General features: G+C 43.1%; 1 protein-coding gene across 4 annotated transcripts in view; it reads left to right on the forward strand.

The window, feature by feature from the left end:
* Positions 1-15,650, forward strand: part of LOC110520933 (talin-2) — a 153,824-nt gene that overhangs the window by 81,676 nt on the left and 56,498 nt on the right. For all 4 annotated transcript variants that reach the window (XM_036975472.2, XM_090226693.1, XM_090226736.1 and 1 more), the window contains 7 exons: positions 2,250-2,392; positions 12,133-12,260; positions 12,526-12,589; positions 12,729-12,833; positions 14,116-14,271; positions 15,107-15,208; positions 15,307-15,383. In XM_036975472.2, the coding sequence (XP_036831367.2) occupies positions 2,250-2,392; positions 12,133-12,260; positions 12,526-12,589; positions 12,729-12,833; positions 14,116-14,271; positions 15,107-15,208; positions 15,307-15,383 (775 nt within the window). The remainder of the gene's footprint in view (positions 1-2,249; positions 2,393-12,132; positions 12,261-12,525; positions 12,590-12,728; positions 12,834-14,115; positions 14,272-15,106; positions 15,209-15,306; positions 15,384-15,650) is intronic.

A 15,650-nucleotide genomic window follows, 5' to 3' on the forward strand; every position in this document is an offset into this window, starting at 1 on the left:
GTGGATGTCAATGAACAGCAGGCAGTGGCTAATAGGTATTTTGCAATATTTCCAAATGCAATTGCAGAAGACATATAAGTGAGTGCCGCTGGAAAGTTGCTGGACTATAATTTCCTCCTCATATTGTAGGTTTAAGATCAATGAATCCACTCTTTTCATTGGCTGTTGGTTACATTTAAGACATTGGTCGTTAATTGTATTGATCTCAGTATGTCAATATCAGAGTAGCTTGTCATGTTATGTGGTATATATATATTTTTTTGTCAGTCATGTAAAATTAACGTTGGATTGCAGGAAATTATTTGAGAAAATACTACTTTTTTCTCGGACCATTAAACCCCTCAGCCCCTGGTCTTCAGGACTGAACCCTGAATGTTACGAAACTCTGACGGCCCTGGACAGAGATTGTATTTTGAAAAGTTTGAATTCATAAATCATCTTCAAAATGTCTCCTTATTCTCAGCAGAACAGTATGCAAATTACTGCCCTCGTGTTTAGTCGAACTTCACTTGGTGATTCGTTTTTGAGACATATAAAGTTAATTTTTGCCCTGTAATTTAAATCTGCTTGTCTAGACCCATCTGCTTTATTTGACTGTCAGCATGCCTAATCCCAGTAGCAGAAGTGTATGTTTCTCTGTATACATACTGTATAATATCAGTCAAAAGTTTGGACACACCTACTCATTCAAGGGCTTTTCTTTATTGCTATTATTTACTACATTGTAGAATAATAGTGAAGACATCAAAACGATGAAATAACACTTGGAATCATGTAGTAACCAACAAAAATGTTAAACAAATCTAAATATGTTTTATATTTGAGATTTTTCAAAGTAGCCACCCTTTGTCTTGATGACAGCTTTGCACACTCTTGGCATTCTCTCAACCAGCTTCATGAGGTAGTCACCTGGAATGTATTTCAATTAACAGGAGTGCCTTGTTAAAAGTTTATTTGTGGAATTTATTTCCTTCTTAATGCGTTTGAGCCAATCAGTTGTGTTGTGACAAGGTAGGGGTGGTATACAGAAGATAGGCCTATTTGGTAAAAGATCAAGTTCATATTATGGCAAGAACAGCTTAAATAAGCGAAGAGAAATGACAGTCCATCATTACTTTAAGACATGAAGGTCAGTCAATACATCACATTTCAAGAACTAACATTTCTTCAAGTGCAGTCGCAAAAACCATCAGGTGCTATGATGAAGCTGACTCTCATGAGGACCACCACAGGAAAGGAAGACCCAGCGTTACCTCTGCTGCAGAGGATAAGGTCATTAGTTACCAGCCTCAGAAATTGCAGCCCAAGTAAATGCTTCAGTGTTCAAGTAACAGACACATCTCACCATCAACCGTTCAGAGGAGACTGTGAATCAGGCCTTCATGGTCGAATAGCTGCGAAGAAACTACTACTGAAAGACACCAATAAGAAGAAGAGACTTGTTTGGGCCAAGAAACACGAGTAATGGACATTAGACCGGTGGACATCGGTACTTTGGTCTGATGAGTCAAAATTTGAGATTTTTGGTTCCAACCACCGTGTCTTTATGAGAAGCAGAGTAGGTGAACGGATGATCTCTGCATGTGTGGTTCCCACCGTGAACCATGGAGGAGGAGTGATGGCGTCGGGGTGCTTTGCTGGTGACACTGTCTGTGATTTATTTAGAATTCAAGCCACACTTAACCAGCATGGCTACCACAGCATTCTGCAGCAATATGCCATCCCATCTGGTTTGCGCTTAGTGGGACTATCATTTGTTTTTCAACAGGACAATGACCCAACACACCTCTAGGCTGTGTAAGGGCTATTTGACCAAGAAGGAGAGTGGAGTGCTGCATCAGATGACTTGGCCTCCACAATCACCTGACCTCAACCCAATTGAGATGGTTTGGGATGAGTTGGACCACAGGGTGAAGGAAAAGCAGACAATAAGTACTCGGCATATGTGGGAACTCCTTAGACTGTTGGAAAAGCATTCCAGGTGAAGCTGGTTGAGAGAATGCCAGAGTGTGCTAAGCTGTCATCAAGTCAAAGGGTGGCTACTTTGAAGAATCTCAAATATATTTTGATTTGTTTAACACTTCTGTGGTTACTGCATGATTCCATATGTGTAATTTAACAGTTTTGATGTCTTCACCATTATTCTACAATGTAGAAAATAGTAGCAATAACGAAAAACCCTTGAATGAGTAGGTGTGTCCAAACATTTCACTGGTACTGTACGTGAGTGTGTTTTTTTCTGTTGTCAGTGAACTGGCTGGACCACAGCCGGACGTTCAGAGAGCAGGGGGTGGAGGAGAGTGAGATGCTGCTGCTCAGACGCAAGTTCTTCTACTCCGACCAGAATGTGGACTCACGAGACCCTGTCCAGCTCAACCTTCTCTATGTACAGGTCAGACCCCCCCCTCTCTCTCGTTCTCTCTCTCTATGCTCATTGCTGCCCGGCATACAGTAATACATCTGTAATAAACTAGTCTCCTCAATTCCGCTCTACTCTTCCCTCCCCTGACTCTTCCTGTAGCCCTACGGTCAATAAAACAGACATCAGCACAAACAAAGCTGAATCTGCTGCCCAAGGCTATGGGGCTGTAGCTCCTATGCAGCGTTCTGTCCTACATCCTTGCTGGAACTGTTGCATCACAAGCTCGCTGGCTTATGCAGCTTTGATGGTACTGCAGTTCTCAGAGGATGAGCTGGGCCTGGCTTACAGGGGTATGTGTATGTGGATCACAGACAGGCTATCTTATGTTGCTGTGCTGTGGGGATTGGGTCAACCTTGCAAGGCTGGTTGTACACTACAGGGTTGTTCTACACTATAGTGTGGATGGAGTTGGAGTAAGAGAGAGGACTGCTGACACAGGGAGTACCCTGGGGGGTGGGGGGTCAGCCAGCTGAGCCTGCACTACACCAGGCATGCTTTGCTCACTGCACACCTCACTGCATCCACATTAGCTTCCCCTGCCTTGAGGTTGAGAGGAGGGCTCCCCGCTGGCACCTGGACTCACAGAGGAGCATTCTATGCACAGTACTGTACACATGTACAGTTGAAGTCAGAAGTTTACATACACCTTGGCCAAGTACATTTAAACTCAGTTTTTCACCATTCCTGACATTTAATCCTAGTGAAAATGCCCTGTGTTAAGACAGTTAGGATCACCCCTTTTATTTTAAGAATATGAAATGCCAGAATGATAGTAGAGAGAATTATTTATTTCAGCTTTTATTTATTTCATCACATTCCCAGTGGGTCAGAAGTTTACACACACTCACTTAGTATTTGGTAGCATTGCCTTGAAATGTTGTAACATTTGGGTCAAACGTTTCGGGTAGCCTTCCACAAGCTTCCCACAATAAGTTGGGTGCATTTTGGCCCATTCCTCCTGACAGAGCTGGTGTAACTGAGTCAGGTTTGTAGGCTTCCTCGCTGGCACAGACTTCTTCAGTTCTGCCCACAAATGTTCTATATGATTGAGGTCAGGGCTTTGTGATGGCCACTCCAATACCTTGACTTTGTTGTCCTTAAGCCATTTTGCCACAACTTTGGAAGTATGCTTGGGGTCATTGTCCATTTGGAAGACCCATTTGCGACCAAGCTTTAACTTCCTGACTGATGTCTTGAGATGTTGCTTCAATATATCCACATCATTTTCCATTCACATCATCTTCCCCCCCTCATAATGCCATCTATTTTGTGAAGTGCACCAGTCCCTCCTGCAGCAAAGCACCCCACAACGTGATGCTGGCACCCCCGTGCTTCACGGTTAGGATGGTATTCTTCGGCTTGCAAGCCTCCCCCTTTTTCCTCCAAACATAACGATGGTCATTATGGCCAAACAGTTCTATTTTTGTATCATCAGACCAGAGGACATTTCTCCAAAAAGTATGATCTTTGTCCCCATGTGCAGTTGCAAACCGTAGTCTGTATTTTTTATGGCGGAGTGTATATATACGGTATACACATATCTACCATCATAAATACACATGCACGCGTGCACACACACACACACATTCACTCGGACACCTACATAAATACTGTACTGTACATCCATTGTGAACTCCCTCCTTGTCTTACATGCTGCATCTGAGCTACAGTCCATAAATACATCTATAGTTAACACTATCCATTCTCCCTATCCTCCCCTTTACTATTTTATCTCTCTCTCTCTCTTGCCCTGACTCCTTCCCTCTCTCTCTTTTTTTTCCTCACGCCCTCTCAATCCCATAAAAATTATGACACATCCACACCCGCTTACTCTGGCATACATTGCAGTGTTCCATCATGCATTCCCAGCTCTCACAAACACAAGCCTGTATTCTTTCTCACAAAAACACATTTCCTTCCTCTAGCTATTCGTCCTTTTGCTCCTCTTGCTGCCTTCCCCCTCCCTTTCTTGTTTTCACTCAGTCACACACATACATACACACACACTCACACATGCTGATCAGAGTCCCCCCCCCCCCCCCCCCCCCCCACACACATGGCGTTGCCTCAGACTCCAGTGACTCTAATTTGTCACAATATTAAAAAGGCCTGACAGAGCAAGAAGAGAGGGAGCATTCTCTGGCTGGAACACACCCCAGGCCCCACATCCACTCTCTCACTCCTTCCTTCCAAGACTTCTCCCTCTGCAGTGCTCTCAGATGCGTCTAAGGAACATAACCGTACTACACATGCTTCTTGTCAATGTCTCTATTCTGCTATGATGGAATAGTCCTCATTCACCATGCAACCATTACCATAGGAGACTGACTTAGTAGGTTCATTTAGTGAGTGTAGATTATAGTATCATCCCTGGCATTCTTTAGGGAGAGCCTCTTAGTGATGAGCCCCAATGTTTATTAATGATGTGCAGCTTCCATGATCTCATCCGCTCCCCTCCACCCAGCGGGGTTCTCCAGCAGTTACATCCCCAGCATTCATAACCAGACACCAGACAATCCACTCCTTTCACACATCTACTCCACTACTACAGGAAATACAGCGCCATAGCAACAACCTTTGTGTTGAGTTGGGCGGTATCCACATTTCCACATCTTCATACAGTTCCTGCACACGAGTGGCACCATTTCTTTCCAATGTATTATTGAAATGTTTGTTATGCTAAAAAAAGCTAGCAAAGTACTAATGAATTCCCATTGTGGACACTAGCTAAATGCTAATGAATGCCAACAAATAACTATCTCAAAAGGCTTTACTAACACTTGCCAAGTACCTCAACTCCTTGTTGAACATAGATTATAGTTTTTTTAATTAACCTCTGACTCCTTCGAGTCGCTATGCGGTGATAATAAAATAAAGTAAATTCCTAAATCCTTACCATGTACCTATATTTGTCATCTGTTGTTGTGTGCCTTTCTTTGCTCAAATCCATACTTTTTAATAAAATGCTAATCAAATTCAACCACTGACTGTTTCCTTGAGATTCAATTGGCACAACTTAGAGCCACAGCAATGAGAAAACAGTCGGTGGTTCTATTTGATTAACTTTTTATTCAAATGTATGGATTTCAGCACTTGGCAATACTCACATTCAATCCAGAGGTGGATTGAGTGTCTCTGCTGTAACCAATAAGCTTAAATATTCTAAGCTAGCCACCGAACATTATAGCTTGCAGGTTAACAAACCAAATGCCTAGAGCCCTGAGCTCGAGAAAATGTATTTAGCACATCTAAGATGGATAACTTTATAGTTATAAGATATTTAGCTGGCAGACATTAGTAGTAACTTTCAAGTGTATCTTGATCACCTCTTGTGCTGATCAACAGTGGATCGGCACGTCACTTTTGCTCCATGTACTTTTTGTAAACAAACATTCCATTTTTTGTGAGATGACATAATGAAAATCCTACCATCGGTACTTCAAAGTACGAGGTATATGGTAAGTACGTTATACCATCCAAGCCTAGTTTTGTCCCCCTTTTCATCAGAGCTTCAGTTTCTTGATTGTTATTGTATGTAGAGTCTCATCTAAATGCAGTATATGTGTAACCAATCCAGTCTACACACGTTCTAAACAGAATATTCATGTGTTTTGCTGTGGCATGGTGGTCCTTGTTATTGATTTTCCTATTGAGTTATTATCTGGTTAGTCAGGCAATTTACGGTGGTATGAATTAGGCAATTATCTCATTGTCAGCGTTTGTTCATTGCTGTAATATTGCCCCCAGGTTAATGGTGGAACTCTTTAGGGTACAGTAGTAGACTGATTGACATTAGTGCTAACAGAGAGTGAGGTATGTTGAGCTATGTTTTGCATTCAGCATTACTACTTCAAGGGAAATATAGTATTCTATCAAACAAAGATATCTACATATATTTCAGAATGTTGTGTATCCCTGGAAATAAAATCTGAATTTATATAAACATAATAGTTTCGGAAACATAGCTGGTCCAAGCAAAGTGGTGTCTTGGCACAACTTACACCGGTTATGGGGTAAGTTGAGCATAGACACAGGGTAAGTGGGTGATGGTGTCCTTTGACAGTGGATGATGGTGCTGGTGGGTCAAAGTTTAGTTAATGAAATGGGGGTGTGGTATATTGTATATCTCAAATGCATGCCTACATTCAGATACACACTGATTGTATGAAACATTAAAGACACCAGCTCCTTCCATGACATAGCCTGACCAGATGAATTCAGCTGAAAACTATGATCCCTTATTGATATTTAAATCAAATCACATTCAACTTTATTTGTCACATGCACCGAGTACAACAAGTCTAGACAAGTCCTTACCCAACAGTGCAGTTCAAGAAAGAGTTAAGAAAATGTTTACCAAATAAACTAAAGTGAAAAATAATAAAAAGTAACAGAATAACATAACAATGATGAGGCTATATACAGGGTGTACCGGTACCGAGTTAGTGTGCGGGTGTACAGCTTAGTTGAGGTCATTTGTGTATGTAGGTAGGGGTGAAGTGACTAATAAACAGCGAGTAGCAGCAGTGTACAAAACAAATGTGGAAGTGGGGTGTCATTGTAAAGTCTGGTGGTTTTGTTGTGCCCTCTTCAATACTGTCTTGGTGTGTTTGGGCCATGATAGTTCGTTGGTGATGTGGATACAAAGGAACTTGAAACTCTCGACCCGCTCTGCTACAGCCCTGTCGATATTAATGGGGGCCTGTTCGGCACACCTTTTCCTGTAGTCCAGCTCCTTTGTCTTGCTCACATTGAGGGAGAGGTTGTTGTCCTGACACCACACTGCCAGTTCTCTGACCTCCTCCCTATAGGCAGTCTCATCGTTGTCGGTGATCAGGCCTAACGCTGTTGTGTCGTCAGCAAGCTAAATGATGGTGTTGGAGTTGTGTGTTGGCCACGCAGTCATGGGAGAACAGGGAGTACAGGAAGGGACTAAGTACACACCCCTGAGGGGCCCCAGTGTTGAGGATCAGCGTGGTAGATGTGTTGTTGCCAGCCTTTAGCAACTGGGGGTGGGCCATCAAAGTCCAGGATCCAGTTGCAGAGGGAGGTGTTTAGTCCCAGGGTCCTTAGCTTAGTGATGAGTTTTGTGGGCACTATGATGTTGAACGCTGATCTGTAGTCAATGAACAGCATTCTCACATACAGTAGGTATTCCTTTTGTCCAGGTGGGAAAGGGCAGTGTGGAGTGCAATTGAGATTGCATCATCTGTGGATCTGTTGTGGTGGTATGCAAATTGGAGTGGGTCCAGGGTGTCCGTGAGGATGCTGTTGATGTGAGCCATGACCAGCCTTTCAAAGCACTTCATGGCTACAGACGTGAGTGTTACGGGTCGGTAGTCATTTAGGCAGGTTACCTTTAGTTCCTATGCCAAAGAACACTATGGTGGTCTGCTTGAAACATGTTGGTATTACAGACTCGGCCAGGGAGAGGTTGAAAATGTCAGTGAAGACACTTACCAGTTGGTCCGCACATGCTTTGAGTACACGTCCTGGTAATCCGTCTGGCCCCGCTGCTTTGTGAATGTTGACCTGTTAAGGTCTTGCTCACATCGGCTACCGAGAGCGTTATCACACAGTCATCCAGAACAGCTGGTGCTCAGTGTTGCTTGCCTCGAAGCGAGCATAAAAGGCATTTAGCTCATCTGGTAGGCTCGCGTCACTGGGCAGCTCGCGTCTGGGTTTCCCTTTGTAGTCCGTAATAGTTTTGTAGTCCGTAAAAGCCCTGCCACATCCGACGAGCATCAGAGCCGGTGTAGTAGGTTTCAATCTTAATCCTGTATTGACACTTTGCTTGTTTGATGGATTGTCTGAGGGCATAGCGGGATTTCTTACAAGTGTCCGGATTAGTGTCCCGCTCCTTGAAAGCTTCAGCTCTAGCCTTTAGCTCGATGCGGATGTTGCCTGTATTCCATGGCTTCTGTTTGGGATGTGTACGTACAGTCACTGTGGGGACAATGTCGCCCATGCACTTATTGATGAAGCCGATGACTGAGGTGGTCCCGGAACATATTCCAGTCTGTGCTAGCAAAACAGTCCTGTAGTAGCATCCAGGTCATCTGACCAATTCCGTATTGAGAGAGTCACTGGTACTTCCTGCTTTAGTTTTTGCTTGTAAACAGGAATCAGGAGGATATAATTATGGTCAGATTTGCCAAATGGAGGGCGGGGGGGAGCTTTGTATGCATCTCTGGGTGTGGAGTAAAGGTGGTCTAGAGCTTTGTTTCTTCTGGTTGCATATGTGACATGCTGGTAAAAATTTGGTTAAACTATTTTTAAGTTTGCCTGCAATAAAGTCCCCAGCCACTAGGAGCTCCACTTCTGGATGAGCACTTTGTTGTTTTCTTATGGCCTTATAGAGTTGGTTGAGTGCGGTCTTAGTGCCAGCATCGGTCTTTGGTGGTAAATATACTGCTACGAATAATGTAGATGAGAACTCTCTTTGTAGATAGTGTGGTCTACAGCTTATCATAAGGTTCTCTACCTCAGGTGAGCAATACCTCGAGACTTCCTTAATATTAGACATCGCGCAACAGCTGTTATTGACAAATAGACACCCCCCCGCCCCTCGTCTTACCAGACATAGCTTCTTCTCTGTTATCCATGTTGTCGTTCAGCCACGACTCAGTGAAACATAAGATATTTGTTTTTAATGTCCCATTGTTTGGATAATTGTAGGTCATCAATTTTATCTTCCAATGATTGCATGTTAGCCATTAGAACAGATGGCAGTGGGAGTTTACTCTCTCGCCTACGCATTCTTAGAAGGCAGCCAAACCTGCGCCCCCTTTTCCTTCGTCTTTTCTTCACGCAAATTACGGGGATTTGGACCTGTTCCCGGGAAAGCAGTATATCCTTCTCGTCGGACGCGTTAAAGGAAAAAGCTTCTTGCAGTTCGTGGTGAGTAATCGCTGTTCTGATTGCCAGAAGTTATTTTTGGGTCATAAGAGACGGTAGCAGCAACATTATGTACAAAATAAGTTACTAACAATGCAAAAAACCTAACAAAATAGCATAGTTGGTTAGGAGGATGTAAAACATTCAGGAGACAGGTTAAAGAAGGATTTACAAGCCTTGAGACAATTAAGACATGGATTGTATAAGTGTGCCCTTCAGAGGGTGAATGGGCAAGACAAAATATTTAAGTGACTTTGAACGGGGTATGGTAGTAGATGCCAGGCGCACGGTTTGTGTCAAGAACTGTAGAGTCCACGCTCTTTGAGGCCACTAAGCCCATGAAACTGGTCCGCAAGATTGTTAATATTATGCTAAGCAAATTCCATGTCATCAGATAAGACCTTGTGTACCTCTGATATTCTATCATAGCCTCTCTTTCACACAGGTACATGTTCGTTTTCTTTTTTGTCAGTGTCATTCAGTAAAACAAAAATGCATCCCTTGCTGCTGCTCAAATGGGCTTCTTCCCTTCTCTCACTTCCTTGGCTGCTCTCTCAAGAATTTCAAGGGGAGCTAAACCCCAGCTTGTTTCACGTTTGTATTCACAGCGCATGATGATGTATGCTCTGTCAATAAAAATGTATGACACATTGCCAAAAAATACTATTATGCAACAAAATGTAATCATCATTTGTATGGGGTATGGTGGCCATTGGCTCAATGCTAGAGGACAGATGGCTCCACCCATATGGATCACGAGAGAGCGAGCCACGGAGAGAGAGCGAGCCACGGAGAGAGAGCGAGCCACGGAGAGAGAGCGAGCCACGGAGAGAGAGCGAGCCACGGAGAGAGAGCGAGCCACGGAGAGAGAGCGAGCCACGGAGAGAGAGCGAGCCACGGAGAGAGAGCGAGCCACGGAGAGAGAGCGAGCCACGGAGAGCCAGCAAGAGAGAGCCAGCGAGCGCCACCGAGGGAGAGGGAGTCACCGAGGGAGAGGGAGTCACCGAGGGAGAGGGAGTCACCGAGGGAGAGGGAGTCACCGAGGGAGAGGGAGTCACCGAGGGAGAGGGAGCCACCGAGGGAGAGGGAGCCACCGAGGGAGAGGGAGCCACCGAGGGAGAGGGAGCCAGTGAGAGAGAGAGAGAGAGAGAGAGCAAGAGCCAGGGAGAGAGAGAGCAGAATTAGGCCGATACACGCTAATGATCAAAATCCAGAAAAGAGACGTTAAATTCTACACCACCTAAAAGGATTCCCAAACCTTCCATAACAAAGCCATCACCTACAGAGAAGAGTACCCTACGCAAGATGGTCCCGAGGCTCTGTTCACAAACACAAACAGACCCAACAGAGCCCCAGGACAGCAACATAATTGGACTCAACCAAAACATAAGAAAACAAAAAGATGCTTCTAGAATGCTACTTGACACATTGGAAAGGATTAACAAAAAAACTAAGAACTGGAATGCTATTTGGCTCTAGTACACAGTGGCAGAATACCTGACCACTGTGAGTGACCCAAACGTAAGGAAAGCTTTGACTATGTACATACTGTGAGCAGAGCCTTGCTATTGAGAAAAATGAGGTGGAAACTGATCTGCACTTCCTAACCTCCTGCCAAATGTATGACCATTTTAGAGAGACATATTTCCCACAGATCCAGAAAGAATTAGAAAACAAACCCAATTTTGATAAACTCCCATATCTACGTTCCATCACAGCAGAAAGATTTGTGACCTGTTGGCACGAGAACAGGTCAACCAGTGAAGAACAAACACCATTGTAAATACAACCCAAACCTGTTTAACTATTTGCATATCGTTACAACACTGTATATAGACATAATATGACATTTGAGATGTCTTTATTCTTTTGGAACCTTTGTGATTGTAATGTTTACTGTTCATTTTTATTGTTTATTTCACTTTTGTTTATGATCTACGTCACTTGCTTTGGCAATGTTAACATATGTTTCCCATGCCAATAAAGCCCTTAAATTGAATTGAGAGCGAGTGAGTGAGAGCGCCCCACAAACACACACACACACACACACACACACACACACACACACACACACACACACACACACAGAAAGACATAACTGACAGGCCCCATGAGGGAACACAGGCCACATGCTAATGCTTTGATGGACAAGACATTTAAATATAACAGATACCTTAGATTATTGGTGCAAAATGGAACTGTATATTCCAACTGAAGCCTTGATGGAAGTGTATCGAAATAGTCATTCCTGTTGTGGCCAGACAGGGGACAGGTTGCTACATGGTTGCTATCAAGCATTAGTGAGGCCTGGCAATAAGTATTAATTTAGACTTTATTTAGGCCTGCACTATGTCCTGTTTATTGTTTTGTATATCATTTGTTCATATTGTAATAATTAAAAACCACTCAGTGAAAGTTGCTCTTTCATTTTCAAAGCAGTTTATTAATGACACATTGTAGATCCCTCTGCAATGTTGATGCAATATTCTGAGTATTGTGCATGTTTATTGACGTCTTTGTTTCTGTTAATGTCACCACTGACTGTAATGATCAATGGTTGAGGCTGTTCCATTTCATATGTTAGCAAATGTCTTGGATTGCTACAAACTAATCTTGTTTGGCTCCTCTGAGTCCATTCATCTAAGTAAAGTGTTTATGTTGTATCCCTGCTGATGGTTTACATTTTTTTCACCTAGCAGGCACTCTTCTCTGAAGCAACTTTCAAGACAGAAAAAGCTGCATTACTCTCGAGCTTGAACTCAGTGTAAAGTACACACTTTCTTTTCTCTCTTCTGTCTCCTTCTCTCCTCTAGGCCAGAGATGACATACTGAACGGCTCCCATCCTGTTTCGTTTGATAAAGCCTGTGAGTTTGCTGGAATTCAGGCTCAGATCCAGTTTGGACCCCATGTCGAACACAAACACAAGCCTGGATTCCTAGAGTAAGTCCTCTTATCAGATATCATTAACAACACTACTACTACTGTACTTTCCAACACTACTATTCTTTTAGACACTCTGTCTCAATCCTCCCATCCTGTTTAGATGCAATCCTTCTCTTTGGGAAACCCATTTGAGTGCATGCAATAATGTTAACACTTGAAAAATGTAGGTGCTGAGGTAAGAATGACCTGAAGTGTGAAAGCATGTTTTGGAAAGGGAAATGCCTCATGAGTGTACATTTGTAAAATGTGATTTATCTCATAGCCTGAAGGAGTTTCTACCCAAAGAGTACATCAAGCAGAGAGGGTCGGAGAAGAAAATATTTGTGGTATGTTCAGTATGTTGTAAAGCGTATGGATTTATATGTTATCAAAGGGAAATAAAAAGAGCTGTGAATTAAAATCATTTGAACATTTTAAGTCTCTGAAAAGTTCATATTGCTGCACCTATTTCCCTCTGACCCGCAGGATCACAAAACCTGCGGAGAAATGACGGAGATTGAGTCTAAAGTGAAGTATGCGAAACTAGCAAGGTCCCTTCCGACATATGGGGTCTCCTTCTTCCTGGTGAAGGTAAGACATAAGAAGAGAGGATTGTGTTCTCCAACAGGAAGTCAACTGAAGGATTTACAATGTAAATACAGCTGACTGCAAGGTAAAGATTAGTCTTGAGAGCTGTGTGTATGTGAGTGAAAGAGAGTGGGTGAGAGAGAGAGAGATGTGGAGAGGGAGTTGGGAGTTTTAAGAGCATGATAAATAATTCATTTTAGCAGCACTCTCTCACACAGCAACCACAGCCAAAAACATAGATATACTGTAGGTAATGCACAATTTGGAAGTTTATTGCAACCTTTTATTTGTTATGTGTCACTCTTAAACGAGCTCAGTGCTTCCAGAACAAGCTTTTCATAACTGTAAGGCACCTAAATATGATATTGAAGCAATTCAGCCTGTCTGTGATGGTGGGACTACAGCCAATAAAACCTCTCTGACAGTTCACCTGTGCTGACCAGTCCCAGACCAGAAGATGTTTCAAAACCTCACCCACCTGCTATGTCTGAAATAAAAGGTTACAGATTTAAGATAATTTCTCTAAAATGTCAAACCAATTAAGAGTTCAAAATCTGACTTCCTGAGTTGTATACACTGTGAACAACTTCTTGAGTAAGCAAAGACGAACAATTGGAATAGTTCTCTAAACATAGCTACCATGATAATCAACATAATGTTATCTGACCTTGGATGAATAACAATGAGTCTGTACAAGTTGCTCTAAAGCGGTTCCCTTGTTCCTGTCAAGGAGCTATGCTTTTAGAACCTGACAATAAAAGTATTTGCCTGGAGACGTGAAAAGGTATTTTTCAACTCCCCCGTCTCCCTAACCGTTAATTGTGCGTAGTGTTCAGCATTGCTGGAGTGGAGCCAACAGTCGGCTTATGCTCTGAAGTGAGGCATAATGGATGGTGTGTGGGTAGAGAGGAGGAGGGCACTAGAGCCAGGCAGAGTGCTGCTGCTGGTGGAAGCGCCATCCTGACGAACTGACAGCCAGGCTGAGGCTCCCCTAGCAACAAAGGCCTGGGGAAGGAGGGACTGGGGATGGCCTGTTCAGCAAAACAGCAGGGAGCCCCGGTTAAACAAGCCTGAACTCTGCAAGGTCACTCCCCATCAACCCTCCTCCTCCACTAGGGCTCCTGACTCAGGACAGACAAACAGAACAGAGCATGTGTGCTATCTATGGCACGCAGTGCTGCTCTGCTGCGGTTTTAATTTCTCTGAATAAAGAGATGCCCCCAGTGAGTCATCTGTGTAGGTGTTTAACACCTATGGAAATATTGTCTTATGTCTTGTCTGTTAGGAAAAGATGAAAAGCAAGAATAAGCTGGTCCCTCGGTTATTGGGGATAACCAAGGAGTCGGTGATGCGGGTAGAAGAGAAGACTAAAGACGTGGTTCAGGAGTGGCCCCTAACCACGGTGAAGAGATGGGCTGCTTCTCCCAAGAGCTTCACCCTGGTATGAACTGCCCTCCGTCTACTCCAATCCCACATTCACAGGAACACATTCCACTTTCTTGACCTCTCTTCTGTCCCTCCCATCTGTCCCTCCCATCTCCATATAGCAACAGAAATAACTGCTAAATAGTATGTGTTGTTGTTACTACCTCTAATCCACAGTGTTATTGTGCTTCCTTGTTAATAAGCAGTTCTTGTAGATATTAGACTGTATATATACAAGTGATTTTACTGGAAGAATGTGAAGCACTTGGATGTTTTATTCATTTGAGTGCTTTTTCAATTTAGTATTTTGTTTGTTGTCAACATTGCTGTTTTTTGTTTCGTCTCGCTTTATTAAGCCAGACCTCACTCAACTGAATAACCCATTTAAAGATTAATAAGAAGTGCAACATACTCAAAGGTGCTTTTGCCAACATTGATTTGAATGATATATTACTTTTCTGTCTCACATAGGCAGCCTTTGAAGTGTGTGATATTGAAAATGTGTATTTCTCATATTTAATCGGCTCTTTGAGGACTGCAATTCGTAGTGGAAGGGAGTCAAATTTGTCTGTGTTGCCAACATACCTTTAATCCATTCTAAGCGTCTTTCTCACTACTCCCACATCTTTCTGTGCTTGTGTGGATGGAAATAAACTTTGAACTTAGAGCACAGCATGGCAAAGAGCTGTGGCATGTGAAAGTAGAAGGCCCTGGTTCAACCTTGACCTCTGAGAAAGCTGCTGTACTCTCCATACGACATACACACACTTCTCCATTTCCTAGAGGTATCACCAGGTGGACCTGTGCTATAACTTCAGTATCTCTCCTGACTAACTGCTTGTATGCTGCAGGACTTTGGGGAGTACCAGGAGAGTTACTATTCTGTTCAGACCACAGAGGGGGAACAGATCTCTCAGCTAATTGCGGGATACATCGACATCATCCTCAAAAAGGTAAGTCAAGACAAACCAGAGATGACCAAACCAGAAATGACACTTCCCAAGTACTTTATTTTCTTTAATATGACACCTTTTGATATTCCCTTCCACAGAAGCAGAGTAAGGATCGTTTTGGCTTGGAGGGAGATGAGGAGTCCACCATGCTGGAGGAGTCAGTCTCTCCAAAGAAGTAAGAAAGGTTCATAATGCACATGGTCTTAATAAGGTGCAGTCCTATTCACATTGTGAATACTGACCAGCCATATTCAGATACTACAGGCTAGTTCCTCATTCCTCATGTGAATGTAAACCTTAGTTTAATTGTGGCATATAATCACATTTCTGCCTGCCATGCATTACACCCCTGAGAAAAAGAAACACAAAAGGAGTTAAACTGAATTTACCTATAACATACTGTATAGTATATGTGAGATTAACGTGTTCTCTGAAACACTAT

The sequence above is a fragment of the Oncorhynchus mykiss genome, chromosome 1 (assembly GCF_057628025.1).
Source record: "Oncorhynchus mykiss isolate SJ-2025 chromosome 1, ASM5762802v1, whole genome shotgun sequence".
Lineage (NCBI taxonomy): Eukaryota > Metazoa > Chordata > Actinopteri > Salmoniformes > Salmonidae > Oncorhynchus > Oncorhynchus mykiss.